This window comes from Platalea leucorodia (assembly GCF_965183815.1).
Source record: "Platalea leucorodia genome assembly, chromosome: 7".
Taxonomy (NCBI): Eukaryota; Metazoa; Chordata; class Aves; order Pelecaniformes; family Threskiornithidae; genus Platalea; species Platalea leucorodia.
The window spans coordinates 26721065-26748308 of NC_138829.1; the positions used below are offsets into that span (position 1 = coordinate 26721065).

The window sequence follows — 27244 nt, forward strand, 5'->3', positions numbered from 1 at the left end:
GCAGGGGAGGGGCAGCAGGACTGACTCTCAGGCCTGCCGCTGAAGCCACAGCATGGCTTCTTGCAACAAAGTGCCCTGGGCATCACCCAGGAGGGTCAAAAAAGGCAGCTTAAAGCACAGCAGCTGCACAACCCTCCTACAGAAAGCCCCAACGGGGCAGATTAAATAAAGCAGTTTGCTAGGCTGCATCATTTTAAGAGCTTGACTGTACATTCACTCCCTGGGTAGTTCAAAGGCCTCGTTTATTGCAGCTCCAGACAGAATACAGGCATTGCCCTTCCCCAGGCTCATGTACAAAGTCAAGGTGGGCCCCTGTATCCTAAACCAGCACAGGGCAGCAGGTGCTAGCAGCATTTTTTAATCAGAACCTTCTCTTTCATTCAATTAATTTGTGCAGGAGCAGCTAGACTCTTTGCCCTTCCTTTAAGGCACAGGGAAGGGTTTTTTCCTCTCGCTCCTCCTAACCTTCTAGCTCAACCAGGGACGGTCAGAGGAAAACTGACTCCAGGCGCGGGTTTGTCCGTAGCTGCCGGGAAGGTGCAGGCAGCAGTACTAGGAACAGCTCTCCCTTTTGTCAGCGTGCCAGCTGTGAGTGAAACTGTTTTCTGTTAAAAGGGGCTGCCTTCCTCTCTCGTAGTCGGGAAGGGCAACCCATTCTCTGAAGTTGATGTCAGAGCTGGAAAAAACCTGCCATGATCCAGGAACGATTTCACATTGTTCCAACAGGGACAGCTCCCTGGGGACACGCTCTCAGCACCACAGACAGCTTTTGCCTTACAGTTCTTCTTTGATCTGGCCTCCTTTCTCCCTCTGCAACCCTTAACAGCCTTTTTCCCACTTTCATGATTTACAAGACTTCCATTGCATCAGGGAAAAATGAAACCGGCTCTACACCTGTACTTTAAGAGCCTGTCCCAGTTCTCCCTCTTGGCCATCATGCCATTTAGCAAATACTGGGATTTCCTTGCCATCTGCAACAGTTCTGTTGCTAGACTGCAAAAAGGATGATTTCCAGCCCTGAAAACCTCATCTTTGCTGGGAAGAGCCAGTTCTGTGCCAAAGAGGGTTTGAGGACAGTACAATTCACAGCCAGGGAAGCCTCAATTTAGTACCACCAGGGATGGGCCCAGCTCCCATTCCCTCTTTTACCCTCAGGTAACAGGCTTCTTCTGCTACACTAGGGACGATGCAGATGCCCGAGTCCTGGCCCAGGAGCTGCTGCTCACCCCCTCAAACACACCCCACCTTGCAGTCGTTGCCCAGTTTTATTTCATTTAAAATCCGCTGTGTTAAATATTTTAGTTACAAGTTCTGTGTAGAGGGTAAGAGTAATAGACTCTGCAGGCACTAGCAACCCCCTCACTCCCCAATACATGTGTGCGCTATTGAATTAAGGACTGCCCCCCTCCCCCCAAAACCAGCAGCCTTGGGCTGGGATATACATTACACTTAAAGACCTGGCCCTCCCCAGCTGTCTCTTTGCTGGTAGCAGGCCAAGCCCTTGCACGCAGGAAGCCAGCAGTCGGATCCACCATCGGTGAGCTGTGATTCAAGGACAGCTGCTGGGGGCTGGTTCTTACCCCCGTGTCGGGCATGTAATGGTGAAAGGGTTGTCCCCCCAGGAACAGTGCTACCTCCACAGAGGTCACGGGCTCTGCCCACCCGGACGTGAACATTCGTGCCACAGTGACCAGGCTGGAGAGAGACAAACAATCTCCAAGGGAAAGCAGGGGAGCTGCCACCGCTGCGTTCCTGTCTGTGAAGGGAGTGTAACTAGGGCACTGCCAGAGGCATGACACCTACCTCAAGCCCTGCTCTGATCAAAACCTCTGCTGCAAGCAGCCTGGGGGTCCCCAGACTGCCCCTGCAAGGCAGACAAGTGTGAAATATTTTCAAGCAAAACAGGGACAGAACAGTAGCCTTTCCTCTCCTCTCCCTCCCAGGAACCTCAGTGCTAGGAAATAAAGCTGAACCTGCCTTGGAGTGGCAGGGAAGGGTACCCTAGCACAGCAGCAGCAAGCAGTTTCCACTGGTATAGGACAAGCTAGAGGTGAGAGTTTGGTGCTGTGAGGGAGAGGATGCCATATAGACGGCTCTGGAAAGGCAGTGCCATTCAGCGGTTGGCCCACCGCACAGCAATCCTCATGAGAAACTGAACTTTTGTTAAACAGAACAGGAAAGGAGGTATGAGCTATCCCCACAATTCCCTCCGGGACAGCTCCGATCACAGTGGAGGGAGCGGGACTGGAATGACCACTGCCTGTTCCTGAATGCCCTGCATGGCCCCTGCTGGTGCTGCGGCCCTGCCCTGGGTGGGTTGTGTGGGGGTGTGGCTGCTCTACAGGTCGAGCAGCAGCACGCGGGGATCCTCCACCGCTGCCTTGATCTTGCGCAGGAAAGTCACTGCCTCTCTGCCGTCAATCAGCCGGTGATCGTACGTCAGCGCGACGTACATCATGGGACGCACCTCGATCTGAAGTGGAGGAATAAGACAGGCATTAGTGAGCTCAGCCCTACTGCCTGCATGATGCCCTCTTGTGAATTCAGGGAAGACCTGGCTTTTTCCTGTCCTGAATCCAGGGCTCAGGCCCTCCTGGATGTGTCCTGCCTGGCAGGATTACCCACCCACACTCACTCACCCAGGCACTGACCACCACCCAGGCTGCGTCCACACCACACAAGACCAGGTACCTTTCTGGAGCTGTTCTCTATCACAAAGGCCACAGCCTCCTCCTCCTCGTCCCCACACCTAAGCAGATTATCCAGTTCGCCCCCTGACGGATAGGACAAGGCCCCCCGCACACCTCAGGCAAGTACCAGTGCCAGCAAAGCTGCCCTACACCCATTAGTCTCTGCTCCTCCCTCACAGTAAAGCCTTTTAGAAGTTGACACCAACCCCCTAGAAAAAGCATATAGGCTGTGGTCCTCATCCCACTGAGCCCTCCCCTCTGTTCACTGAAACCTCCTGTGCAGCTCCACCTACCTTGCCTCCAACAGCCACAGGCCTGTCGAAGATGGCATGCATGCCTAAGATGGCAGACTGGGGTGGGTTAATGATAGGTGTCCCAAAGAGTGACCCAAAAACCCCTCCGTTGCTGATTGTGAAAGTGCCGCCATCCATGTCTTCAATGGCCAGTTCATTTTTCCGTGCCTAGAAGAAAAAGTAAGGTCTTAGAAAGCCACACAGATCACAGAAGGCAAAGGACAAGGGCTTGGGTGTTCACTCTCTCCAGGAGTAAATGCTGATGGCAAGAGCTTCACTTATTGACCTGTTCAGCTGAAAACCAGCATGAATTACTTGAAAATACATCCTGTCTTTAGATCTGAACATTTACTGGCTTTGGGGAAGGATTCTCTTGCCTTCACTTCCAACTCTGGATTTTGCAGGAGACAGACACAGGGACTTCTACCCCAGGGCAGTTCAGCCTTGGCCTCTAAAGACAGAGGTGAAGACACACCATGTCACAAATGCATACTCTGCAGTCTTTTGGAAGGGCAACAAGTAGATAGGCCTGTCCTGTAAGGCACGGGCACAGCTACAGCTGCAACTGGATCATTCCCCACAGCACAGCTCAGTGTGTTAGAGGTCAGAGATGACGACTGAATGGGACTGAATCAATTTATGCCTATCTGGCACCTCCAATTCTTCCCATTCCTCCCAGCCCTTTTCAGAAAAACCTCCAACTTTCCTTACCTTCTCCCCCAACTCGTAGATAGCACGCTCTATGTCAGCAAAATTCATGTTTTCTACATTCCTAACGACAGGGACCACAAGACCCTAGGGAGAAGCAAAGTGCACGATCAGCAAGTTCACGGCAGTGACACACAGGTAACTTATCAGGCAGGAACCTGGCCTCAGCCCAGCAGAGTTCCTGCCTCCTCCTCCTCAGCCCACAGCAGGTGGTTGGCAGAGCCGCCTCACTCCCTGGCAGCCTGCCGGGAAACCTGGCATGACACGCACCAAGGGCCAACACCATAAATGAGACATCTTTGCCTCTGTAAGCCCATCTCATAAAATCAACCAAGCCTGTTTGGATCCAGTTCCACATCCATAAAACCAGGTGAGGCACTGGGCAGAGTTCAGCTGCCACCTCTTTCTAGGTAAGAAGAGAAGAGTCCCTTTGTGCTGGACCTTTCCTGGACTTTGGGAACAGTGACAGAACTTCAGTCCTGGCCAAACCTCTGCCTCACAACAGAACCAACTAATTCAACATCTGTATTCTATCCCATACTCTCCCTCGACAGGAACACCTCTTTGAGGCAGCAATGTGATTTACTGATATGGTGGGACAGCACAGCAGGATTAGCCAAAGGACAGGACATGCAAAGCTTTTACTGTCTATGCCATATCCTCATAGGTTCATGAAAAAAAAGGGTTTCCCTAGCTTGGCCCTACTCATTAACCACTGAGATCTATATTGACCTTGTTACTACATCTCCTAGTACAGTGGCAGAATATTCTTGGTCCTCCATCTTCACCCGAAACCCATCTCAGCAGTCCACAATGTATCAGATGTCTCATTTAGAAGATCAGTCTCATCAGTAAGTTTCCACTGCAGAGGAGCTCAAAGCTGAGGTGGCTCAAAGTATACGATCATCCCAGACCCGAGGCTGCAGGGACCATGGCCAAAGCACCCAAGGTACCTACCCGGGGAGTTGCTACAGCAACACTGATGTCCACATAGTCCCTGTACACAATCTCTTTGGTCGTGTCATCAATCACTAGAAGGAGAAAAAAGCTGTGTTACACATGCAGCACCCAAGATCAAGGGCTCAAAAGGCCAGAAGTAGCCACAAAATCATAACAACTTGCTCATATTTAGCTTAAACATAACTCCAGAGAAGAATGAGCCCTCACTGCACCGGTGGGAGAAGCATCAGGATAGAAAGAAAGGAAACACAGTCCGGATAGGTCAGCCCCCCTCAGACATCCCCTTGGTTATTCTCCTCTTCTGGGTTTGAGCAAACACCTCTGACACCCCCCCCAGGAACTGCATCGCACCTACAGCAGCTACCTCTACACCAACCAGCAGGCTCTTCCCTCTGTGGGCTGTGTACGTATGGCCCCAGCCCCGCTCCTGGCAACCTCTTCCTTACAGAGCCCCTCTTCGCAAGCTCTCCTCTACCTACACAAGTGGCATTAGCAAAATCAGCTGCAGCACGTAGGACTGTCCCCGCTTTTTCTGCATATTTGACCTGCTTGCCCAAGCTATTAGCCCTGCCATAGACTTGGACACCTGCTTTCCCCCCCTCTGCCACGTTCACTGGTGAGATGTGCAACTCACCAGCAAGTGTCACCACTCACCTGCATTCACAACGGGCTGGTCCTGCAGAGCAAAAGCTGCAGCTTTCACAAAAGCTGACATGAAACCTAGCTTCAGGTTGTGTTTTTTCAGGAAGGGATCCTTGTGTACGGCTCTCATCTCCCGGATGTTGCTGCAAAACACATGATAACGCTGGTCAGCATGGAGTCCAAGAAAACACTGTTCCCTCACTCCGTAATAGATTTCAGTGCCAGCCCCAAGGACTGCAAACCTGCACCACCAACTGGCAAACCCCCAGTCTGCTGAAAAATCCTTCAAATGTCACAGGTGAAACGGGCTGAGGGTGGCTCTAAGGACCCTGCCAAAGGATCTAACAGGAACTCAACTCAACACAAACTCAACAGGACGGGGTTAATCTGCTTGGCCCACACTGCCAAGCACAAAAGCGAGATGGGGCACGGCCTATTTCCTGCTGAGGCTTGGCGTCACCACCAATTCTCTGGAGACACCACTGCCAACACCAGCGCGGCACCACAGACAGCAACTCCAGGTGTGGCTTGGCCAACCTTGGCAGGGTGAAAAAACAGGAAATACCAAGAGCAGAAGAGATGCACATGGTGATCAAGGCAAAAGACTTCAATCATTGTGGCAAGCCCAGTGCCAGCCAGCACGACGATGCCTCTGTACCCAACTCTTTGGCTTTGGGAGTTGAGCAAAATGAAAGAAATCTTCCCAGGTGCTATGGTAGTGGGTGCCAGCCCACCCACAGCCCTCAACCAGGCTAATCATGTTTCCCCACTGCTTCTATTTATCAAAACCGAGGCTTCTGTTTATCAAAACTGCTTCTATTTATCAAAAATTCAACCAAGCTGCGCCTACAAGCTCTGCCTATCCCAGGCTAATACCAGATGCTGTGGAATTGCACAGTCCATCCCTCCCCCCCCCTCCACAGACCCTGAGTCTTTGAAGAGAGAGTTTCAGAAAGGGGCAGGGGTCTCCATGGTTTAGAGTGTTTGTTTTCCTGCACCTAACCTTGTTTAGGGCTAGGATTACTGCCCAAAGACATTAGTGCCTCCCAAGACACAAGTACTGCAGCAATGAGGACGAGGTTTGCTCTGAAACTGCCTCATTATGGCTTCCTCCTTTCAGACACTGACCCCCCACGGGAAGCAGGAGGCCCCAGCACAGGCCCTCACCAGTCAACCTCACAGCAATCAATCCAAACCAGATTACCAGATGCAACGAGAGCCCGAGGCCAGCGTAAAGCGACACCTCAATGAGCCTCTGAGAGGAGATAAAGCTGCAACACTTCCCCTCCAATCAAGACTATTTTGCCAACCTTATTGTTCCGAGACCCAAATATTTACATGTTTTGTCTTAAGGAGCAGAATAGGATTTCACAAGGCAATTTGATTTGGGTACAATTTCCCCTTAATGCACTGTAACATAAGCTGCCCACCCTCCAAAGCCATTAGTGCACTCAGTCTGTGCAAGCACTTGAGTCAGGAGACCCCCACCTGCCCGGAGGGGATAGGGAAGGATGCTAGTCCGTCTCTGGAAAGCTGCACCATCCGACAGCAAGGGCCTCAGACCTATGTACTGCTCACCTGAAAGGCCGATTAGCCCTGGGGAACCACCTCACGGGAAGCTAAATATGTCCACCTCCAACAGCAGTAACCTGGTGGAGTGGTAGAAAGCAGATGCTCCATCTTGGTGTCTCCTAACAGCCACTATACAAGTGAGACTAGTCACTCCTGCTCTTCTGCTCAACATCTACCAGCCCTCAACTAAGAACCACACAGATGAGGAATCAGGTTGCCCCTTTTACAAGCAGCAGATGACTCACGAGGAATGACAGGCCGTTAGTAAGCTATGTACCCCTCACACCACAACACCATGGCCCTGATGAAGCTGTGCAGACAGTGGCACACACCTAAGAAAGAGGTCCCAAAAGATGTGTTGCCAATCTCTCCAAAGAGAATCAGCAAGGTTTTGGCTGCTATTTAAAGATGACTGCCTGCATCTATTTCTACTTGTACAGGGAAAAAGAGGTCTGCTCCTCACCTCATATCGATCTCATTGAAAGTGGTCAGCATGGCACAAGTATTCTGAGCCTCTTTCAGCCGCTGAGCAATACGCTGACGCATCCTATTCATTTTCACCTGAAAATTAAAAAGACGTAAGCAGAAGCTGCCTCAAGTTCATCCAAGGGGCAAAACACAGAAGAAACTCAAAAGGCCCTTCTTCTTGCCATCTGGTTGACTAGTAATGGATGCCTAGGGCCAAGGTTTTCACTCCAGGTCTCCCTGAGGAGCATGACAGGCTGAGGAGTTGATTTCACTATGGAGCTGCCCAGCTCAACCCACAGTTTCCAGCATGAGGCTAACGTGAGAAGAGCAAGACTGCTAAGAAAGCAGGCTGCTCAACTATGTTCCCTTAAGAACAAACAAGGCAGGTGGAGCAGCTTCAGTCCTTTGCTGAGGGCTTGTGGACAGACCAAGCAGGTCACACTGAGCCTTCTGTTCTCAGTCAGTACTTTTTGCTAGAAAAGACCTGTGTCAGATTGGACCTGGCTCTTCCTCCACCTCACCCCTAAGTGGTGCCCTCACGTAGAGCATCTCCCCATCTGTCACAGCCCCACCGAGCTAGGTGTGAACAGGTAGATATGGACACATCTGGAAAGCTCAAGGCTTATGCCAGAACAAGTTGTCACCCAGCAACAGAAGTGCTGGCAAGGCCCCTATTCCCACAGCTTACCCTGTGCTCTGATCTGGCACCTTTGCTGGGCACTGCCTCCCCAGGAGGGGCTGCTGCTGGGGCTGCAGCCGGCTTCACCGCAGACACTGAGGATAAAGAACACATCAGTCAAAAAGGGAAGCCAGGGCTTGATTGCAACGCCCTGAGGTAGAAAGCCCGTTTCAGCTCCTTGCTCAAGCAACACAGTGCAGAAGCAGCCTTGAATTGGGCTGCGCAGGTAGCAGGCATAGCTGAGATCTTCAGCCTGGAGCATGCAGGGCAATAATGCGGGGAGGCCTTCACCATAAACACCAGACTGTTTGCCATCTTTAACCTTACACACTCTTCCCAAGGAAGAGAGGCTTGAAAATAGGAGAAAACAGCTGTTGCCTCACCTGGTTTGCTGTCAATGGGCTGAGTTGACACAGGCGGCACTGGTGGCATTGTAGTGGGAATTGGTGCTGCAGCAGGGGGAGGAGCAGCTGCAGCTACAGGTTCAGGGGCTGCAGGAGGAGGAGGAGGAGGAGGGGCTGCTGCTGGTTTGGCCTTGGCAGGAGCAGCTGAAAGACAAGGAATAACCATAGTAAGGGCATAGACAGCTTCCACTGTCAGGGATCTCTGAATCCAACCAACCTGATAAAAGTTAACCCTCCAGCAGAGTGCCTTTATGTTCTCAGCACTACTGAACTGATAGGAGCCACCCCAAGAGGATCCCATGGTGAAAGTGTTTTACTCATTGACACTCTAGATCTCCTCACTGTGCAGGAGACTGGATGCTAAAGAGAAGAGGGCGGAGAAGGGAGTTATATCCGGGGAATTCTCAACTAATTTTAGCTTAGAACTGCAGTCTCCTCCAGAGGGAGCAAAAGGAAAGTTCCCCCCTCAGAAGGACTAAAATTATGCTTTTCTAAAGGACAACACGAGTATTTTCTTCCAGCTACAGAGGCAGATGGAGGAAACATTTAACCTCTCTCAAGATCCCTCTAAATGCCTTGTTTCCATCTTCAGAAGGAAGGCCTGTGCAAGTTATACACGCCTGACTTACCTCCAGTTTTCCTGAGTTTGAACAGAGGTGTCCCCCCTTCCACTTTGCCACCATCAGGTACCAGAAGGGCTTCAATCACACCAGCTGCTGGGGCTGGAACTTGCACTGATGTCTGCAAAAAGGAAAAATCAGTGAAATTCCCCCAAATACTGGATGGAGAACAAGTGCCCAAGAGAAGATGCCAATATGCGCAGATACACATTGTAATTTGGCACAGATGGGGGCTCTGTCTCGCACCATTTGCGCCAGTTTTCACACCCTCCACCGGGATTTTGTGCCAATACTTAGAAGTTTTAGGAGATGCTGGCAGTGTAATACAGCCTGATCTTCCTGCTCCAGGGTACAATCAAGAATCGACCTGCTGCCAGCATCTTTCTGACAGCAACACCGGAAGCAGAACTTGGCAGGGAGTTTTAAGAAGAACTTCAAAGCTTAATAGTCCTTTAAGGAGTGAGTAAACTTAAAGGCTAAATTTAAAACAATTTGACAACATACTGTGGCTCTGCGGATTTCTCCTCTGTTTAGATAGAAACAGATTTCAAAGCTTAGAGCACCAAAATTGGAAGGAGGAGTGGAATTGCAGCTCCAATAAACATCAGCACCATTGATGCTTAATCAAATGTATGAGGAAGGAAGAGTTATCGAAGAATTCTCACTTAAGACACAGCCAGCTTTCATATTAAATGAGAAAAGCTTTTCTCCATGAAGGCAGCAGGAGACATTGGCAGGGCCTGCAGGCTCTAGGAGCTCTTAGTGGGAGAGGAGCCATACAGGGTATCCGCTAAAGAACTAGAAAAAGGTTTGGTCCAGAAAACTCCTACCTTGTCTGTTTCAATCTCACACACCACTTCATCTTCTGCCACTGTGTCTCCAACAGCTGAATGATAGATATGAAGACCACCGTGAGGAGGGAGGTGTGCTCCAGCCTCCCCTCTTAACCCACAGCAGTTTCCCCCACTAACCCAGAATTTTCTCACCCCAGTTCTCCACAACTTATAAAGAAAAGTCTAGCTTAAACAATCAATCTACTGTACAGTCAGAGTTTGATTCCAGTTTAGACATCACCTTTCATCCAACATCACCCATGACAGAGAGGTGCTGAGGCAGTAACTGCAATCCTTACCCCTTAGGAGAACTGCAATTAACTGCCTCATTTGTCACAGACTGAAAGGCACAGAGCGGGCTGTCAGCCAGTGAACTACAATCCATCCCCGAGCTGTCCAGTGCAGCAGCAATGGTGCTGAGAATTTCAGGGAAAAGGCAACTGCTTACCTTTCTCCCACCTGACATCTCCTTCTGTGACTGACTCTGCAAAGGCTGGTGTGTTCACCGTAACCACGTCATCCCCTGTGAGAGAGACAGACAGACTTGAATGCATTCAGAGCTTAAAACTTATGGCATTGCTTCATTCTTGTCATCAGGACTCTACTAGAGGGGGTAGGTCAACAGACATCAAATGGCCTTCTTCAACACTGATTAACATTTAAACACAAGAGAAATTCCCATCTGACCGAAAGTCACATTGTGATAGGAATGCCAGACAAAATTTTTAGGGCCCTAGGACATAAACCCTCAGCCGTCCATTGAGGAAGGACAGCAGTGGGCCTAACCCAAGGATGGAAGAGGTAGCTTCAGCTGTTGTCAGGACAGCAAGAGGTAGCACAAGAGCCATCCCACTGACTCCTGACTTTTTACTTACTACGTACTGCAGTGGTTCTGAAGTAACGGACAGTGAAGACACTGGAGCTATTTACTCTGCAGAAAGAGAGAAAGATATGAACACAGAAGCACGTTACTCTGCAGGCTGCTGGCACCAAGCTCAAGTACAGAATTTACATTTGCTTAACTGATCTGAAAGGCTGCTCAGATGTTCTAATGTGTTTGTTCCAAGGGACTCCTACTTACTGTTCAAGCTGCAACAGTCCCACTAAGAAAGGAAACATTACAGCTTACCATCACTTGTGCTCTCAGAAACTCAGTGAGAACTGACACCTATGGAATTTTAATTTAGGGAGACAACCCAACAGAACCCCTGTGGTTTAAATACTGACAAAAGGCTGACCTAGCCAGCCCCACCCTACACCCAAGACTAGTGCAGTAACCACGTTTTACCTCCAGATCAGGACTGTCATCTCTACGGAAGTTGCTAGATTGCTCCAAAAAAAGAGAAAGCACCATAAATTGCCTATGGCAACACATCAAAGAGACAGCTATTTCTCTCCATCATGTCCCTTCACAGGGAGCTGGCAATCCCAAGTGTTCCAAAGGATGTTTTTAATACCTACTGACACCACATTTGGAAACCTGAAGCAAATGTGCTTTAGCATTTCCTCTAACACAGGCTACTTGATGCAAACAGACCAGCACTTCAGGCTTTTATGGATGTGCTCTTAAGGTTATTTCCCCAAATACATTTTTACATGACCACCTCAGCAATCCAAACTTTGCCATATGAACACCAGCTCCCTGAACCACCCCACTTTTCCTGACAGAAAACCTACCAGGAGGCCACCATAGAGCAAACAAGACTTCTAGCCAGATAATCCAAGGGTAGAGATCCATTTATCACCAGTCTCCTCATTCCTGTCCCTTCCCTGCCTCGGTATCTGGTTCCAAAGCAAGCTTTACTTTCTTTAAGCATGCCACAGTTCCTGACCTGCAAAACCTAGATTTTGTTAAGGCTAGCTCCACGCTCCTACGATGTGCACAGGGATTTTATGACAGCCAACCCTATTCTGCCTCCCAGCCCCCAACTCTTATCAGGGCTAGAGCAGCCCCAGCCCCTCCACATCAGAGCTTTCCTGGGGATACTTACACAAGCTTCCTGCTGTTGGTATAAGCCAGTCCCTGGCTCCCAGCCACACCTGTGAATGAGAATGGTGTTACCCCACAGGAACGTTATCCATCTGCCCAGCCCTCAAGTGTCTCTGTCAGGTAAAAGAGTGCAGAGGACACCACTGTCCACCCTGAAAGAGGCTTGGGACTAAGTGGGGAATATAGCCATACAGAGGCACCTCAGTGCCATCAAACCTGCCCAGAGCTTGCCAAGAAGCCTAGAGCTTGTCTTGTCTTCATCTAGATTTATAGAGATGGGGAAAACAGTTATATCTTGACCACAGAGCTAATAAGCGTGACTTTGAAAAGGGTAAACAAAGCAGCAGCTACCCCAGTCAGAACAAAACCAGGAAACAGCTATGAGGGACACCTCCAGGACCACTAAAACCTCAGTTTCTGCTAAGTTATCCTCACCAATACAAAGGGGTTCCTAATGGGAGCAAGGCATCAGCCCCCTAAGAGGCAACCCCAGGAAGCCTCACAGTTGCATGGACAGGCAAGGAGGAAAAGAAGAATGAAAACAGGTCGTAGAGCAGAGTAGTAAGCCACCATCATCCCTCTTCTCTGTCCACCCCTTGTCCCAAGAACACTTCTTTTCCGAAACTCACAGCAGGGAGGTACTTGCATAGCTTCTCAGTTTCACATACCCCACTGTCCCCTTCCCACACTGCTCACATGCCCTGACACCGCAATTTTTATTACGGACTGAACTCCTGTCCTTTGCCTCTTTCAGGGCACTGGGCAGTTTTCCAGACTGATCTTAAAGAGAGTCAGTGTAGCAATCAGGGAACATAATTATCTCAATCACACAATGCCAGAAGGAAGAACCATTTCCCCACTTGATTTTTAAAACAAGCAATACAATTTTGACACCATCCCCTACTAAAGAGCTGGTATTGGAACTCTAAAAACCGGAAAAGGTAAGCAGATTTAACTTGTTTCTCAAAGCGGAATCAGAGTGATGTAATGCTACATAAACACAGTACAGCTAGAAAAAACAGAGCTCTGGGAAAATCCAGTTTAAGCACCGAAGAGGAGTTCGCAGGCATACTAGATTTGACATGTCACTTAACATTCACCCATCATTTTCAAAGGAGTTTATTAGAGAGCTAGGCTCTGCAGCAGCATGTGTTTCAAGCACTGCAATGCTTGAAATACACTGTGCTGCTGCTGTGAAACCTTCACCAGAGCCGAACGGATCGGGCAGCACGTACATTAGGCAAGGGAGGCACTCACATGGAAACACAGCTCATTTCACCGTTTCTTCATTACATGACTGACAGAAATAAACCCCAATCAAACCTATTACCAATTTCCATCATCAGCTCTGTTCTGTCTAGGTAGTTTGAAATGAAATAAAAGCGTAAGACTCACCAGACAGAGAGCATCTTGCCAGAGTACAGTTCCCCTGTCAGAGAGAAGAGGAACTATCAGTATTGCAAAAAGACGGACGCACCCTAGAAGCACTGGTTTTCCCACGAGACCTGGATCAGAGACAGGACCCACCATTCCCATGCTCCAGACTGCAGGCATGCTACTTTCCCATAGTGTGCAAGAGCAGGAGATGGCGAGAGCATCTACACCCTTCTCTTCGCTTTGTCTCCTTCTAGGATGCTTTCCTGCGGAGTGATGTTAAACCTGATGCACTTGGTTTTCCGCTGTGGTTCCAGCTGTTTTGCCCTTCTCATGCACACTTTCCTCTTTAAGAAGGAACAGATTCCTAAAGATTCATTCACTAAAATTTGCTGTGAATGAGAAGGTCAAGGGTAGCTACTGGATACGATGAAAAAACATCCCATGATGTTTACTCCTACAGTCGTGAATCTGGGGTTTGGTTTTTTTTGTTTGTTTCTTTGTTTCTTTTAAGGCTATGGAGCCTTTGAACTCCAGAAAGCCAGAATTTCCCTCGATGGCAAAATTTCTACTGCCTTCAATGATGTTTCACTTCATACCCATGTAATCATTGACTGTACTTCTAGCTCAGTGTAACATTCCTCAAAAGTAAAAGATATTTCAAGATATTCCAGTTACTTTCCTTATTGTTATTATACATTTCTCTAGCATCGAACCTGCAGATCTGGAGAACCTAAGAACTCTTTAAAAGCTACAGGAAAATATCACAGTAACCATGACTAAAATGCAATTGACTGGTTTGGAACAACAGCTACTCAACAGCTCAAAGCACTCTTACCCAGCAGCTAAGGTAAGAGGTAAAAATTAGATTTTATTCATATCTTCAGTGTCTGAAGGGAAGTTTGCATATAAGCCCTGATTTCAGCTTCAGCAGAGCAAGCAGGATGGGATATAACTGATCTTAAATATCAAAATAATTTGTGGAGCTGTGTGTGGTAAGACAACATAGAGATCAAGGACCAAAGAGCTACTTAAGCTTGTCACACTGTCTACAGGACTGAGTGCTGTAGCATGCAAAAATACATTCAGTGAACACTTTGTATCATCAAAACTACTAACAGGCCTGGAATCGACCCCTTGGCAGTTTAATTATCCAAACTTACTGATGGATTTGGCTTCTCTGATATTAATGCACAGTCAGCTCAATGATCGATGGGCAGTTCAACAGGGTTATGATTAGCTGTGCCAAGGATGCAGGCAGCCAGGCTGACTTGCTGCTAAAACAGCCCAGGTCTGGCAGAGCTCAGGAGCTCCAGCACAGTGCCATGCAGCTACCCTGCTTGCTGGTTCACTGCAGGGGCCAACGATCCTGGACCGACAGTCCTGCAAAAGCAGCTTCCAGGAGGGCCCGCTGGAGCCCCTGCCCCAGGTCTGGCTGGGGAAGGGAAAGCAGGGAGCACTGTGCAGACTTTGCAGAGTCATCGTGAATGCGACGCTTAATCTTGGTGCAGCACTGGCCCCCTGCTAACTCAGATCTGGTTTGTGTAAAGCCAGCCCTAAGCTGGGATCAGTAAGACAAACTTCAGCTTAACTCCACTTGGTCAAGCGTCTAAAGCACCACAATCCTCAGCACATACGTTAGTTCCTGTATTGATCAAATTCTTCCCACTTTCCGTAGTGTCCCAGATAATATGAAGTCAATCACAAATAAAATATCAAGTGACCTGAGCTCCCCTCTGCCCATTAATGTTTTCCTGAGTGCTTTATAAAAAAAGTGGTTAAAGGTATTCCTAGCATCCCAGACAATAACTTGTTAAGAAAGAGGAACAGCCTCAGACTGAAGCAGAAACAGCCAATTTTATTTGCTCAGGACCAGTTTACTGTAAGGTTAAAAAAAAAAAAGTTTAGAAGGCCTGTCCTAAAATAAATCGTTGTGAGAAAACACATCTGCAGCTCTCTTCCATGAGAGGTGCCAAGTCTGTGTTCCACAACTGCTGCAAAATTAAGGGAAAAACTGGTATCACACTACCCTTCTGTCTCTTAGGTTAAGAAATGAGGGAAAAAGCTCTAACATGAGGACGAAGCCACTAATAAAAGACACTGACATTCCTCTGTCTTATGTTCTGCAGAACCGGTGTGTGTCCATCTCTTAACTACAGTACCTCAGAGATGGATGTGCAGCTCCGGGAGATGCCTGACAGGGCTGTTCCCTGTTCCCTTTTTCCCTGAAGGAGTCACTGTGATTGCACCTGTTCCTGGTATCACCTGGCTAAATCTGCCCTCTGCCTGATCTTGGAGCTTCGTCAGTGAAAACGGAAACATTTAGGTTTTGCTAGCTGGCATTAGCGCTTTGGGTCACTTTAAAAAGACAGCCTTCACTTGGAGAAATAAGTCTTGGTCTAATTAGCTAGTGACTCACCTACCAAGTGATTAATTTTTCCCCCAAGTTTCACATGACTTCTCAGAATTGTTTTTATAACTGTTATTAAGCCACAGTGACCCTGGCACACAGCGTCCCAGGCCGCACCTTTCAAGGAGCCGTCACCTTCCAGTAGGTCACTACACACTGAAATAAATTATGGAATACATCAGCTAAAGTGACAGGCTGTATACCTACAGATTTCTTCTCCAACAGTGGGAAGAGGGACCAGTTCAGGTAAGGACACTAGCCGAAAAGGAGGGTACAGTTAATTTCAACAGAGCCAGAACAGAAGCCGAGTGCTGGGCAGCTCTGACGACAGGCAAAGCAGCCATCGGTTCTCCAGCCCCAGCTTCTTCAAAGCAAAGAAGCTGCTGCTTTAACAACAAGGATGAGCGCAAACCACTGCCACACACAAAAAACCCACTGCACATCTTTTGTGGGTTTTAACACAATTATGTATAGCATGGCAGGGCAGACACTAAGATGGGATGGAGATAACAATACGGAGTGGTAAAGGATACTGTTACTAAGACGACAGGCTAACTCCTCCAGCATGCGGGGAGGATCAAACAGGGAAGAAAAAGTTCTTTACAAACTCTTCCCCAGATAAATAGAAAGACTTGATTCTCAAAGCACTGAACGCAGCTCCTGATCAAACCATCCTTTTCAGACTAGCTCTTCTCTGGACTTTTTCAGGTCACCCTTCAACAGCTGTCGTGTCGTGTCCCGTCCCGTCCGTCCGTGTGTCATCCCCCCCCCTGAGTCTTACATGCTCGGATGCAGGCTATTGATGCGCATTCATGATTTCTATTTGATATATGAATCCAGGACCTTTTTCGCTTTTACGAGATCATCAAAATCCAGCCAACCCTTCCCTGCCCTCGTTGTTTCTTGCTGACTCCACTGTTCTCCCATTCAACCCTACACTTCTGAATTTTGTACATGTTTACTGTTCTCACTTCTCCCATCAGAGGTTTACCAAGTTCTGGTGTTTCTCTCTGTCTCTCCAAAAAGCCTGTATTATCCCCTTTGTCAAAACTTACTTCCCATATCCTTACTGAAATGGAAATCAAACTACTACAACCATCTTCTCAACTTTTCTAGTACTTCTAACAGGTTAACTAAAATTATCTCCCCTTCCTAGTACGCAGCTATAACCTCCTGTAACCTCCTGATTTGCAGACTAGTTTCGTAAAAGGTTTCAATACTCCATCTGGCTTTCCCCTCTGTTCTGTAGAATTACATGGCACCACTGAGAGCTGACAAAGCTTAAACATTGTTAAAATGCCACTTAAATAAGCTTAAACTGCATTATAATCAATTTGTATCTACATATATGTATAACAAAATATAACTATATAGTTATAAATTGTTTATAGTGCAGTTGTATATATATATATACACACACCCACATTTATAAACACAAATCTGTTTGTAGCGCCCAGAGACAAGCATTTAACACACAATAACCCTACGGGGAAGCGTGATGTAGTTAGATGTTCAACATTACAATTAGCTGTCAACACTTGCTTGCCTACATTCACGCAACAGCTAAAATCAAAACTCATGCTCTATGGCTTCAGCTGGTCGTCTGGAAGAGAACTTATCTTTTTCCTCCTGTAGGTATGCATATATATGTATGCATATGCATACATATATAAATATATACACGTGTATGTACATAAAGCTATGCATGTTTGCTATTCAAACGGAAGATGTAGCCAGAAGGCAGCAAATGACAGAAACCAGCTGGCCAAGAGCGGGCCGGGAGCTGATTTAAGGAGCCGGCTCTGACTGTTAGACTCTGCAAGCCCAAGCTGCCGCCAGCACAAGCAACTGCCGTTTGCATCTGTTCAACGACTGCTTTGAAAATTGAGCACAGGAATTAAACAAGAACGTAGATCCCGGTTCATGTGCCGTTTCTGCACGGGCCGGCGCCGGCCGGCAGGGTCCCGGCGGGTGCGAGGCGAGCCGCGGCTGCCAGCAGCGAGGCCCCCACACGCTTCAGCCCAGCAACAGGCGGGGACGGCGGAGCCCGAGAGCGGCGGTTTTCGGAAGCTGTTCCCGTCGGTCAGCCCTGCCCGGTGCCGCAGGGGAGTCGCCGCCGCCGCCGCCGCCTTTCCCGAGAAGGGCGGCAGGCCCGGCCCGGGCGGGGCGTAGCGGGGCAGCGGCACAGGCACCGGCGGCGCCGGGCCCGGGCAGGGGCAGCGCCGAGCTCACCCCGGCCCCTCCGGGGGGGGCTGCCCCGCCGCCCGGGCCGCCCCTCCCTGCCCGCCCTCCCCTCCCCGGGGCGGCGGGCGGGGGGGAACGGGGGGGACGCGTCCCGGTGCCCTTGGCGCCGCCGTCCCCGCCCGCCCAACCGCCGCCCTCCCTCCTTCCTCCCTCCTCCCTCACCCGCGGCCGGTGCCCGCGGCGGGCAGTACCTGCCGGAGGGCGCGGAGCGAGCGGCCCAGCGCCCGGCCCAGGCAGCGCGACCGCCACAGCAGCAGCATCGCGGCGGCAGCGGCGGCGGCGGCGGGAGGAGCCGGAGGGCGGACACCGGAAGCAGGCCCGGCGCGAGCCGGAAGCGCGCAGGGCCGGACCAACCTCTCCGGAATGGGGGGGGCGGGCGGCACCACGGCGGGCGGGGGGTGGGACGGGGACAGGGACGGGCCGCGGTGCCTCGGGAGTCTCCGGTGGAGCCGTAGCTACGCTGTCGGCCGCAGCCCCTGCAGGGCCGGGGGGCGGGCGGGCAGGCGGCCCGGTTGTGCCTTGTGTCGTGGTCGTCGGCGCCTTGGCGCGGCCCTGCCCGCCCACGTGCGGTGCCGCCGCCGGCGCACGAAGCCCGCCGGGGGCTAATGCCGCCGGCGGCAGCCGGTGGGGCGTTGCGTGGTTAGAAATGGGCAAGCAGGTCATCTCGGCACGGCAAACGGGCGAGTGAGTCCGCGAGTAAGCCCGCTGAAAACGTTTGAGAATCCCCCAGCTGCCTGCTTCCAGGTGGGGAACCGCTGGTGGAAAAAAAACCCCAAGGAACCCGTTGGCAGAGTCTGAGAATTGGCTTGGGATAGTCGTAAAAGGCTGCCTGGCAGCCAGGCGTCTCTCAAGGAGCCAAGCCCACGTTATGCATGTGTCCTTAATTTAGCCATTACTTAATAATACATGAATGGTAAACTGCAACCTTCACAATAGTCTCCTAATATAAATTCGCAACAAACTTCCTCGGGATCGTTTTCAAAGAAAAGAGGTTGAATAAAAACCAACAGGGGATAGTCTCTGAGGCTTTGAGGATGTGCTGACTGCTTTAATAAAAGGCAACTGAGCCAGAAAGGCTCTCTGCCAGGGATTTCTCCACAATCTGTCTTTCGAGGGCTAACACCCTTGAACAAGACCACCTGATGCCACCTGTTTTTAATCACAGCCCCCTCCCTACCAGATGAATACCCCAAACATCGCCATGTTCAGTAAGCATGCGGAGGCAAAGCAGACGAAGCCCCAGGAGTGGCACGCGTGGCTAGGCTTTGTCCACCCACCCCACAGCTGCTGCACAAAGCGTCTCACAACCACGCGTCCCCCTGGGGCAGGCAGGTTTGTCCTGGGGCTGGGGTTGGGGCGTGCTCAGCTGAGAGCGGTGCTGGCTCTTCTGGCTGCAGCGGTGTCTCTAAAGCACCCTGCGATAAGCAAGGGACTCAGTGTTGCTGCTTTTCCTGTGTTGTTCCATTTCCTGGCCGCATCCTACACCGCAGACCTCCAGGCCAGCTGAAAAGCCTTGGTTTCCCTATGGCGGGGGATGTTGGAAATGCCTGGGTGCTTTCCATGGGAGCTGGGCAGCACCTGGAGCTCCAGGCCAGCTCCTTCCTTGCCTGTGGCACTGCTTGCCTCTAGCCCGGTGTATTTGCATCATCTCACCAACGGTTCACCATCCTGGGTCCTGGTTGGGGTTTCCAGGCCAGATTGTAGGGGGGAGTTGCTCGTCTGGCCCTCTGCCCACCTGGGCAGCCAGCAGCTCCTTGCCCATCTGACCCCAGGGGCTATTAGCCTGGGAGACTGCTGAGTGGCAGGGAAGGTGGCTGGACGCTGGCGCTGGACCTGACCTCCTGGACGTCCATCTGCATATTCAGAAGTCGTTCCCAGCCGGTTGGCTGCCTCTGGACTCCCCACTCCCTCTTTAAAGGACCTGAGCGCAGCAGGCGGACGGGGATGCGCCGCGCTGCCTCTGCGGCACCCACCCCGCAGCCCGGATGCCTGCCCTCGGGGCGCTGCGCTCCCGGCGCCCCTGGAGCCAAGGTGAGTGGGGTGGAGAGGTGCGAGCGGCTCGGGTCAGGGACTGCTTGCTGAGGACAGAGGGATGCAGCGGCTGGGGAAGGCTCTGGGGGATTTGCAGTGCTGGAGGGGCGGCAGACTGCTCTATGCACAGCTCTCCCACTGAGGAGCACCTGGGGAGCCCATATAGGGTGGCTCCCATTTTGGAGAGGACACGCTTGCCTTCTCTTCTGAACATCTACCTTTCGTTCCTCAGTCTTTTTCTTCAGGTAAGAGGAGCCTTGGCTGCTTTTTAGTATTTTGGAAGGTGGTACCGGTGAAGGCTGGTAGTAAGAGTAGGAACTGAAGCACGCATCTGCTAACTCAGCAGGGAAAGGGCTGCATCAGTGGGAGCGGTTTGCTTGGGGCAGCACCTCCCAGTCCTGTGGTGCTGGGGAGGCTGCGGGGGGGAGCCGAGGCCACCCACGGTGGGCTGTGATGGTCTGGGACCACAGGCTCTGCTCCCACCCTCCAAATCTCTGGCAGAAAGATGGTGGTGCTGGAAGCCTTAGGCAAGTGGAGGGCTTCTTGCCAGCTCCGAGTCAATCTGCTTACGAGAGGCGTATTGCCCCAGGTTTCTGGGGCTGGGAAGCCTCCGTACAGGGGATGGGTAAGCTCCCTGACCTTGCTGTTGAACACAGAGGAGGTGAGAAATTGTGACCAAGTGCCAAAAGAAGGTGTTTCTGTAACAGACCGAGTGAGGTAGCAGGACCGGCTGCCTCATTCCCATGCCATGCGGAAAGGCTTAAGGGTGGATGAAATCTGTGGCTGCATTGCATTTGCTGTGTGGCTTTGTTGGAAGCAGCTGGCAGGCTAAGAGGCGACCGCAGGCAATGGTGAAGCTTGTTATACAAAGGCAAGGGTGATGCTGAGAGCCACTGGCACCCCCACCTCGCGCTGGCCACAGGTAAACTGAGCAGTTTGAATGTCCCCACAACAGACTGTTAGGAAAATGAAACCCTAATGGTTGGGAGGGGTGGGGAGACAACATGGGAGAGCAACAAGTGGTGTTGGACAACCCAGAAAATACTTGGTTTGTCCAGACTAGAGCTCTGCAAAAGGTGGAGCTCTCCCAGATACCTGCCTGGAATACAAGGCTGTTTGAAGAAAGGCAACCTGCTAAAAAACAGTGAGAAGAAACCCATTTTCTACACTGCTCATTAGCCTGGGGGACTCGCCGTGGAGCAGACAGTCACAGGGACAGGAGACTGATGGTGTTGAAAGTGATCAGACATTTCTGGGTATGGCAAAATAATCTTAGACACTTTTAAGGTGTCTGGAAAAGACATAAACTGTCCTACTTCAGGGATGCAAATCTACTGCTAATTAATGTGGATGAGGAAGAAGCATCCCACAGGGACAGTTATTTTGTAATTGCCCAGGATATGAGCTTTTGCACCTTCTTTTGCAAAGCTGTTCAAGTGAACACACGAGCAGAGGGGGTGGATCCCTGCCTGGAGTCAGCATGACAGTTTTAAGCTCAGGGCTGCTGGCTCAGTAGTTTTTCTCTTCCCTGGTAATCCCCATCCTTTTTATTCAGTGTTTTGCCAAGCGCTTAGGAGCCCCATGCTGTGTTAGCCTGAACATCCTGCTCGTAGCAGGTCACATCACACTTTCACCCTCGCTGTTCCCCTTTCCACCAGCCTGTTTGTGTTGCCCTGGTCCCCCAGTGCTGCCACCCATCACCGTGCCCTTGGGGCTCTGGTGGCGGGTGCTGGGTGCCGGCAGAAGCAGGCAGCAGCCATGCCCTGGCCGAGCTGCTACATGCCATGAATGCCTTCACCAGGGATGTAGCTGCCGTCCCCATGCTCTGCCAGCACCCGGGAGCATCCAAAACCACCTTTGCCCAGGCGTGCGTGGCAGAGGGCTCCGTCTGGTGCTCACCACCCTTGTACCTGAGTCCATGAACCCAGAAGGGAGTTTCCCCAAATGCCTCCAGTGCAGACGCAGCTGGCAGTGTGGGAATTCTGCGCTGCCAGGCACATCCAGGGCCCAAACCATGTGAAATGTATTCTGGGCATGATGAATGCCTGGCTGGTAGGTGGGAGCTGTGACAGTGTCCAGGGCATTGCTGCTGTCACACAACGCCCGACAGCCTGCTCACGGGTTTTGCAGTACCTGGAGGTTTCTGCCTGGGTCATTCCCTGGAGAAATAGGTTTTGCAGGGGAGCAGAGATGCCCTGGAAATCTGGGAGGAAAAATCCTGGCCATGTGCATGGACAGCTGCTGTATGAGGTCCGCTCCACTGATGTTTCTTGCTCTTTCTCCAGCTCCACACCGCTAGCAGGCTGAAACATCAAACACCTGGGAAGCCTGCCAGTCTGTCATGGGAAATGATCCCCAACCGGCTGAGGGTCAGCTCTTCGGTGTCCAGGCAGGAAGAAGAGGCGATGGATGGCAGGACTGGCTCTGAGCCAGACAGAGACCGTGCCACTTCAGGGCACGGCCAGGGGCTGAAGTCAGAAACCTGTTTCCAGACCCACTCTCTCTTGCCTTCCCCCAGTGCATCCTTGATATCACAACTCCTAAGCCACCCGATGGCTGGCAGGAGCCTGGATCCCACCATCCTTTTCCCTTCCTCTCAGACAGTGGCCTTGCCTCAGGACTACGAGCATGGTGCATCTCCTGGAGAAGGAGTGCAGGGCCTGGCTTCCCCCAGGACCCGTGCCCTGGCTCCCGTGCCCTGTGCTGGCGACAGGGACCAGCTCTCCGACCAGCACCTACGAGCCAAGCGGGCCAGGGTGGAGAGCATCATCCAAGGCATGAGCCTCTCACCAACTCCTCAGGCATTTGGCACAAGCCTGGAGGAAGCTTTTGGGCATGAGAGGGAGAGGGGTGGCAAGATGCCCCGGGAGAGCAAGAGGAAGCCAAGGGTGCCCCAGCAGGGCACAGGGGCGGCCAGGCGAGTGGCCCCCGTGGGGGGCAGCCCCCATGCCGAGGGCTGCCAGCAGCTGAAGGAGCAGCTCTGCTTTCTAGAGCAGCAGCTGAGGCAGCTTCAGGAGAAGTTCTTCCAGGTCTGTGACTCTGGGGACACTGCCCAAACCCAGGAAGGTGCTGAGAAAGTGCATCCACTGCCTGGAAAGCCTGGAGACAGACCGGACAAGGACAGTGCCACTGCCACCAGCGACCTGCGCCAAGCGCCTCTCTGGAGGAGCAACCTGGAGCTGCATGGGCCGGAGCAGGATGAGGACAGAGGCAACACAGGTGGCCTGCCCTCGGCAGCAAGGGTCCTCTCGCAGGCGCTGAAGCATGAGCTGGCTGGGGTGACGTCCCGGGTGGTGGATTCTGTCCTGAAGACCGTCTGGCCGAAGGCAGCCAGCCACCTCCTGCAGCAGCATTGCAGCCTCCCGTTGCCAGGGCCAGATGCCAGGAGAGAGCATTTTGCTGCTGGTAAATGCAGAAAGTCACTTGCTAAGCCATCTCCCATGAACACACCGGGCTCACTGGGCTCACCGGGCTCACCCCAGGCTGAGGCCCTGTCAGGAGCTTTGGGGAAGAGCCCGGGCTCTCATGCTGGCTCCTTCAGTTCAAAGGGGGTCAGAGAACCCTCTCAGGTACCCAGCATGGGTTATTCGCTGGGCTCGGCTGCCCCCGTCCAGGACAGCCAGCTGCTGAGCCAGCTGCTGGGCTACGGCGAGCACAGCCTCTGGGGCAGCAGCCCTCGCAGCACTCCCTCTGCTCCGGAGAGGGGTCCTTCGGAGCCCCTCGACTTGCACTGGGGAACCATCAAACTGAGGTCATCAGTCATGAGACAGCAGCAGCAGCATCCCCTGCCCCTGAGCCCTGCTGCCATGGAGAGCCTGGCGCTGCTGCCGGCTGGCGGCGATGGCCACAGGGAGGTGCAGGCTGCAATGGATGGGGCACCCTTCGCCTCCACCCATGTATCCTTTGGGGGCAGCTGGAGAGGTCCCTGGGCTCAGCTGGAGCTAGAGAGGTCCCTGAGCTTGGATGTGCTCCCCTTGTCCTCCAGAGTCACAGCTCGGCACAGCCCCTGCCAGTCCCCCCAGGGCCAGGGTCCCCGCTGCTCCACAGGGAGATAAAAAGGGGTGGGCAGGAAAGAGGTCCTGAGCCGTGGAGGGGCACTGCTGTGCCTCAGGGTTGGGTAGATGCTGTAGCGTAGCTGGGGGTAGAAGTCAGGAGCTCCCAAGCCAGTTCTTAGGCCATCCTGGCGGTCCCATCATCCTATGCCAGGAACAGGTGTCTCATGGAAATCCCTGTTCCCACCGGCCTGGGAAGCGCCGTGGGGAGTGGCAGCTTCCCTGGGGATGCCGAAGGGAAAAGCCAGTGGCTGCCCAGCCAGGGATGAACCCCCTCCACCCTGCTGCCAGGCTGTGGGGAGAGGTTATTGCGGGCACCAGGCATGTGCGTGCCAGGGCCAGTGCTCAGGGATGTGCCGAGCTGGTCGGGCTGCTGCGTGCAGGCTTTCCTTGACCCCGAGGCAGATGCAGGAGGCGCTGACCCCCGGCCACCTGAAGAAGGCCAAGCTGATGTTTTTCTTCACCCGCTACCCCAGCTCCACTCTGCTGAAGACCTACTTCCTCGATGTGCAGGTAAAATGGCAGCACCCGGTGCTGGTGCCAGGCAGGGCTCCCGTGCCGCATGGCACCCAGCCCGCCTCGCTGGGGAACCGTGGGGAAGGAGATGCTCTCGTGTACCCCCTCCTCGCTGGCAGGAGCGGGGGGATGGCACCCACTTCAGCACGGGCTGCCCTGGAGCAGGTGCTCAGGGCTGCGATGGGCCTGGGCTGCCAGGTCTTCGCTCTGTGCAATCAAGGCGTTGGGATTAAAGCACATGGCAAATGTGCCTCCCCACCGCAGGGCGGCTGGGATCCGAATCTCAGCAGGGAGAGGCACCGCAATGCCGCGGTCCTGGCTGGTGCTTTTGCACCCCTGGGGCGGGGCTGGGTTTGGGGCCAGGCCAGCGGTGTGTGGCTGGGCTTGCGGGGGCTCGTGGGTCGTGAGGCTCTGGGCTGGCGTGACGCCTGTCCTCCGGCTCTCCCCCCTGGCAGTTCAGCCGCTGCATCACCTCCCAACTCATCAAGTGGTTCAGCAACTTCCGCGAGTTTTACTACATCCAGGTGGAGAAGTTTGCCCGTCAGGCCCTGCTGGAGGGCGTCGTGGACGCCGGCACCCTCCGGGTCTCCCGGGACTCGGAGCTTTTCCGCGCCCTCAACATGCACTATAACAAGGGGAACGACTTCGAGGTGAGGAGGGGGACTTGGGGGGCAGGGGTGGTGGGGTGATGTGGTTTGCCGAGGTGGGGGGAAGCTGGGGACCCGGTGGTGCCGTGGGCTGATGCCCGTCTCGCCGCAGGTGCCAGGGCGGTTCCTGGAGGTGGCCAGCCTGACGCTGCGGGAGTTCTTCAGCGCTGTCAGGGTGGGCAAGGATGCCGACCCCTCCTGGAAGAAACCCATTTACAAAATCATTTCCAAACTGGACAGCGACATCCCGGAAGGATTCAAAGCCGCCAGCTGCTCCCAGGAACTGCTCCGCAGCTGAGTCTCTGTGAAAGCAGCCCCGGGTTCTGTGTGCAGCCACCACGCGCTGAGCACCTCATGGGCACTCTGTACAGCATCTGTTATTCTGAGTATTTTCTCTCTGGCCTGTAAGACAGCTCCTTGGGTGAGGTCTATCACTTGCCTCAGGTGCTGGGATTTTATGCTGTGTGTTTTATTCCCCTGCTCAAAGCTGGTGGGGTCCTGCCGGAGACCCTTGGAGGGGAGGGATGGAGATGAAGCCATCAGGTTGGAGCCTGGGAAATCGCCCTGCCCCAGCTCTCCCAGTGACCCTGTGTGAGCTGTCTTCCTTCTCTTCTCCAGAGGGCCACAGATCAGGGCAAACAGCCTTTCTGTTTATAAAGCAGGCAGAGGTCCTAGCAGCGGGCAAAGTTTTCTTGGCACAGCAGACCAGTGGATGAGCCCGGTCCAACAGCACGCCTCGGTTTCTGTCCAGATACAACACACCAGTGTCCAAAGAAAACAGCTGGTGAATTCCAGCATTTCAAGCACCCCATGGGGCTTGTTGACCCTGTCTGGGAGATGTAAAACCAGTGTTTGTTGTAGCCAGCATGAACAACACTCCCCCCTGCCTCCCCTGTGCTGTTTGGCAAGAGCCCCCCATGCAGCTGCGCGCTGTGGCCAAGCAGGTGAGTGCGTGCTGGTGGAAGCAGCCCAGGAGCGACCGCTCACCAGCAGTGTTACCCGTGATGCTGGAGGAGAGCAGGGTGCCCTGCAACCAGCCCCCATCAGCCCATCGCCTGGGAGGAGGGTGCCATGTTAAACACCCACCCGCATCCCCTTACACCGTGCTTCTGCTGGCAAAACTGCCCCAAACATCTCTGCTCTGCAACCTGCCCATGTTGAAAGAGGAGCACGTTATCTGGGACCTGTTGGTGCCCGTGGGTTTTAACACAAGCCGGTGAGGAGCTCGGCCATGAGGTCTGCAGCCCCATTGCTGTAGGGGTGTAAACCCAAGGAGGTTTCTTTTCCCTGTGACCAGGACTCAGTTGCCCGTTTTCCACCTGATGGAGCATGGCGAAGCGTTTTGTGTTAAGGGCTCTCTCGTCCTGGCAGAAGCGGCGGTGGGGAGGGAAAGGCTGTGAAGAGGAGGGAAGCCCGGTGAGAGGCACGGCAGGAGGGCTCTGGGAGGGCAGCGATGCGGAACTGTGGATGAGCAACGACATCCCTGTGCAAAACGCTCAGGGAGAAGAGGGTTGGGAGGAGGTCAAGATGTTGAATGGGCTGCAAGGCGCCAGCTGGGTACTAGAGCACAGCAAGTGACACAGGAGAGGAAAACCACAGCTCCAGCATCAGAGGAGCACATGGGACGATCCGCAGGCAGTGCATCTGCAGGGGTAAGGAAGCGTGTGATAACATGAGGGCAGGATGGGGTCTCCGAAATAGGGACTGTTTTACAGTGGTTCCTCCCATCGCGAGTGCGGCTAGCCAGATTTCCTGCTTCTGTTTGTATGTTCATTTCTGGAGATTTGTATATTTTACAACCCCAACACCAAATTTACTCAATCCACTTTTAAATAAACGCCTAGTTTAAGTTACCCCTTTACATCTCTAGAGACCTATTTGATAACTTCTGCTCTAAAGTGTTACACTGGGAATTTCTTGCCTTTTGCTGGGAAAAGAATAATACTGCAGCAAAAGGGCTTATTCCTCCTGCCGGCATCCCTGCGGGGCCAAGCACCCCCACTAACCAACGTGCTTGATTAAACGCGCACCCTCACCCCAATGCCTCGGTGTCAGTCTGCTCCGAAGTGCAACTTGTCAGGAGGATCAGGAAGGGGGGGCTGGAGGCAGAC

The 27244-nt window shown here is 52.6% G+C and overlaps 2 protein-coding genes across 3 annotated transcripts; one reads left to right on the forward strand and one right to left on the reverse strand.

Annotated features, from left to right (window-relative positions):
* Window positions 1-233: 233 nt before the first annotated feature.
* DLST (dihydrolipoamide S-succinyltransferase) lies at window positions 234-18209 on the reverse strand. Of its 2 annotated transcripts, none has more exons than XM_082316993.1 (15): window positions 18079-18209; window positions 13255-13288; window positions 11861-11909; window positions 10745-10800; window positions 10318-10392; window positions 9867-9922; window positions 9046-9157; window positions 8396-8560; window positions 8022-8107; window positions 7329-7426; window positions 5306-5436; window positions 4649-4722; window positions 3695-3778; window positions 2984-3151; window positions 234-2473 (listed from the first exon to the last, which is right to left on the reverse strand). In XM_082316993.1, the coding sequence occupies exons 1-15, from the start codon at window positions 18145-18147 to the stop codon at window positions 2339-2341; spliced, it is 1392 nt and encodes a 463-aa protein (XP_082173119.1). In that variant the 5' UTR covers window positions 18148-18209; the 3' UTR covers window positions 234-2338. The 2 variants fall into 2 exon arrangements, with proteins under 2 accessions (XP_082173119.1, XP_082173118.1); XM_082316992.1 differs by lacking the exon at window positions 18079-18209 and adding an exon at window positions 13387-13503.
* Window positions 18210-21862: 3653 nt separating this feature from the next.
* On the forward strand, window positions 21863-25431 carry PROX2 (prospero homeobox 2; the record flags this gene model as incomplete). Its single annotated transcript, XM_082318862.1, has 5 exons — window positions 21863-21970; window positions 22204-23814; window positions 24376-24483; window positions 24942-25136; window positions 25246-25431. 5 exons carry the CDS (start codon window positions 21863-21865, stop codon window positions 25429-25431), a joined length of 2208 nt encoding a protein of 735 aa, XP_082174988.1.
* Between the last annotated feature and the right edge of the window lie 1813 nt (window positions 25432-27244).